The 3,233-nt window shown below is 38.3% G+C and overlaps 1 protein-coding gene across 1 annotated transcript in view; it reads right to left on the bottom strand.

The window, feature by feature from the left end:
• LOC107643498 (splicing factor 3B subunit 4) overlaps positions 1 to 3,233 on the bottom strand; it is a 5,052-nt gene continuing 1,819 nt past the window's right edge. The window contains exons 4-8 of the mRNA XM_016347166.2: positions 2,203 to 2,265; positions 2,050 to 2,115; positions 1,264 to 1,350; positions 898 to 991; positions 1 to 799 (exon numbers count right to left, since the gene is read on the bottom strand). Of these exons, the coding sequence (XP_016202652.1) occupies positions 297 to 799; positions 898 to 991; positions 1,264 to 1,350; positions 2,050 to 2,115; positions 2,203 to 2,265 (813 nt within the window). The 3' untranslated portion in view covers positions 1 to 296. The remainder of the gene's footprint in view (positions 800 to 897; positions 992 to 1,263; positions 1,351 to 2,049; positions 2,116 to 2,202; positions 2,266 to 3,233) is intronic.

The raw sequence follows: 3,233 nt of genomic DNA, 5'->3' as shown, positions 1-3,233 counted from the left end.
GAAATAAAACAGGCCAGATTGGATATTTCCTTCCTATTTTTCATTCACCTTCACAATTCACCATAGCTTGAAAGAACTCTGGAAAATTAGTTACTTAAAAACAATATCAAACCCAAGGCTAAAGAGTTGAGCATCTCTCCTTTGGACTCTAATTATATTGTTAACTGTCCTAGTGTCAAGGATGCCGATAGCAACTGTATCTAATACCACATTAATTAAGAAACATAACGCTAAAAATCAGTGGCGAAATTCAATATAATAGGACCCTGGATCCTTCCAAAAGGGTTTGAATTCCTTCATTGAGGTGGTGGCATCTGGCTATAGGAAGGTGGAGGCATTGAGGGTTGAGCATATGCCATAGGTCGTCCACCCTGTTGCTGCGGTGGGGGTGGTTGTGGTCGCCAAACAGGTGGTTGACTTACCATTCCTGTTGGTGGTGGAAGAGCCGAAACAGCTTGTGGTGGAGGTGGTGGCATTGGCATACCAGATGGAGGTGGCCGGAACTGCTGGACCTGAGGTGGGGGCATTCCAGGCGGGAGTCCGGGCTGTTGTTGATGCCATGTTGGTTGCCCAGCTCCTGGCATAGGCTGAAATGCTGCGGCTTGAGGGGGTGGTGGTGGTGGTCGGAGGGCAGGAATGGGGGGTGGAGCAACTCCATTACCAAAGGGGTGAGGAGGTACCGGAACAGCAACGGTACCATTAGCCTGAGCAACATTGGCGAGTGTTGGAGGTGCACTGGCGAATCTCGTATGAGGCCTACTCTTCTGCGCAGTGGGATTGCTTGCAGCCAAAACTCTTTCTGCATCAAACATAAAACATAAGCATATGGTATTGTGACAAAAGACGTAACTTAATCACAGAAAAATAGATAGTTGCCAAAAACAAAAAGGGGCTGACCTGCTGGCGTGCCATGCCGTTCCCCTTTAGTGTCTTTTTTGTAAGCATATGACACTGTAATTTGGCGATTGCAAAGATATTGCCCATTCATTGCCTATGGAGTGTAAAATAATGTCATTGTTAGTGATATAGGAATGCTTCCTCCAGATCATATTTTATAATTAAGAATGATGTTGATTCAGAAATGACAACAAAATCAAAACATTTTATTTTAAAAGAAGGGGAACAAACAAGTATAAGTATTCTTTGGACATTGTCTAGAGTATTTGCTGCTGTTGCTAGCCAAAACATAAAAACAAGGCTGAAATTGCAAGTCGTCACCTACATTCCTAAAAATGATCTGAAATTTCGACTATACTAGCATACCTCAATAGCTGAATCAGATGCCTCAAATGAATCATAGCTAATGAAGCCAAAACCACGGGAATTTCCGGTATCAGGATCTCTCATAATCTGTATAAAGGGGCCTGAACATCAGATCATGTGCATAATTTTAGGGGAAATCAATCCCTGTACGATGCAGAGTTGAGATGGGCAAGGAAGTATAATTTGATTTAGGTTTTGCTATATCCTCCTAATAATCATCTAAGTACTTAAAAGGAAAATATTACATGAAAAAATGTATAAGCAATCAATACCTTGGGAACATAAGCATTCAAGAAATTTTTTTATTTAGTAATTTGAAGCATTATTAGAAGGGTAACTTAGGAAGATTTAGAATTATTGTTTACTTGACAGCATATATTTAACTACAGGAGACTAAAACAATTATCAAATAATCAAAATTGTCAATAGTTTCAACCAGCATCAAACACTCAACCAATAAAATAAAGTGCTAAACCAAAATTCCACTTTATGGATCCACCCAACCCGTTTAAGGGAAAACTAATTAGAAAACTTTTCTCTTGGAGGATACATTGGAACAGTATCAAATTCATTTCGTAAGACCCCAAACATTTTAGGAGTATACAGCTAACTGCTAAGTGCTCAAAAATGAATGGACCAGAGATCAGAGGATAAAACAATAAGGGGAAAATGCAGATAAGGGGAAAATGAAAAGTATTTAGCAACTGCTACTTGCAGGAAGCTGTTAACTAAGCTATACAATCATGATGCTTCTAGAAGTAATGAAAGATATTAGAAGAAAATAACCTTTGGATTAGTAACAATAACTCCAAATGCACTGAAAGTATCATACAAGAGCTTCTCATCTACATCCTGTAGTAACATCAGGAAGAATTTTGTTAGATTTCAATGTTCAACATACATGAACTTGTTGAGCACTTGCATAACTTGGTAACTTACAGGATCAAGATTGCCAATGAAAAGGTTTGCCCCCACATCCAAGCTCTTTTTATCTTGGGTTGCCTTAAAAATTTAAATAAATAAAATAAAATAATCAATACTCTTTAATCATATGGTGAGGACATTGACATGAGATAGTAGAAACACAGCAGGGCATATACAGAAAACACGAATGTTCATACGAACTAATGTAAATATGAAAGACTTATTCCATGCAGAGGAAAAAGTGACATACTAACATCTTGCAATGAGAGATGAGTTGGGAAAATGATTTAGGTTAATATTTTGCACAGAACTGGTATGTAACAATAAGGAATGAACTGTGAAGTGAGCAGTTGTGAGGTAAGTGTGTATCATGTCAAGCTGGCATGTGCAAAGTGAAGTGAAAAGTGTGTGATAAAAAAAATGAACTTTAAGTGTATAGTTCTTGTGAATGGCAGAGCGCTTTTAAGGTGCTAGGGTGCTACTGTATGCACTAGCAAGTATTCTTGTGTCTCAATAAAGTGTAGGCTTGAATTTTAGATCAACAATTTTTTCCTTTATTGCCGCCATACTCTACTGTTTAACGTTCGAATTACTTAATTCCAAAAGTAAACATTTAAAGTTTTGTAAGAATCACGGCAATCTACTAACCAAACACATTCGCTACTCATCTCTGCCAGACAAATGTGATGGTTTCATGGACCAACACATGGAATGGCACCTCTAAAGTCTAAAGAGGAAAACAATCAGATCTCATACCACTAGCACAAGTTAAGGTGGGTTGGCTGTATGGATAAAACAATGCCATCACACAGAATATATTTTAGCAAAATCATTGAACGAAAGATACTTCTAATGGTTTCCTCTATATTTAACCTTCCTCTACCCTTATCAACCAAATCAGCATCTAACACCATGTTTCTCACACTAGAGAATCTACTTGGTCATTTCCTCCCATAACTAAACCACCTTCGACGGGTTAATAATCATTTTCTCCTCAATAGGCACAACTCTAGCTTTGTCCTGACCGTATCTGTTTTCATCTATTC

The sequence above is a fragment of the Arachis ipaensis genome, chromosome B05, assembly GCF_000816755.2.
Source record: "Arachis ipaensis cultivar K30076 chromosome B05, Araip1.1, whole genome shotgun sequence".
Classification (NCBI taxonomy): domain Eukaryota; kingdom Viridiplantae; phylum Streptophyta; class Magnoliopsida; order Fabales; family Fabaceae; genus Arachis; species Arachis ipaensis.
Note: the sequence above shows the minus strand (reverse complement) of the source record. Positions and strands in the feature narration are given on the sequence as shown.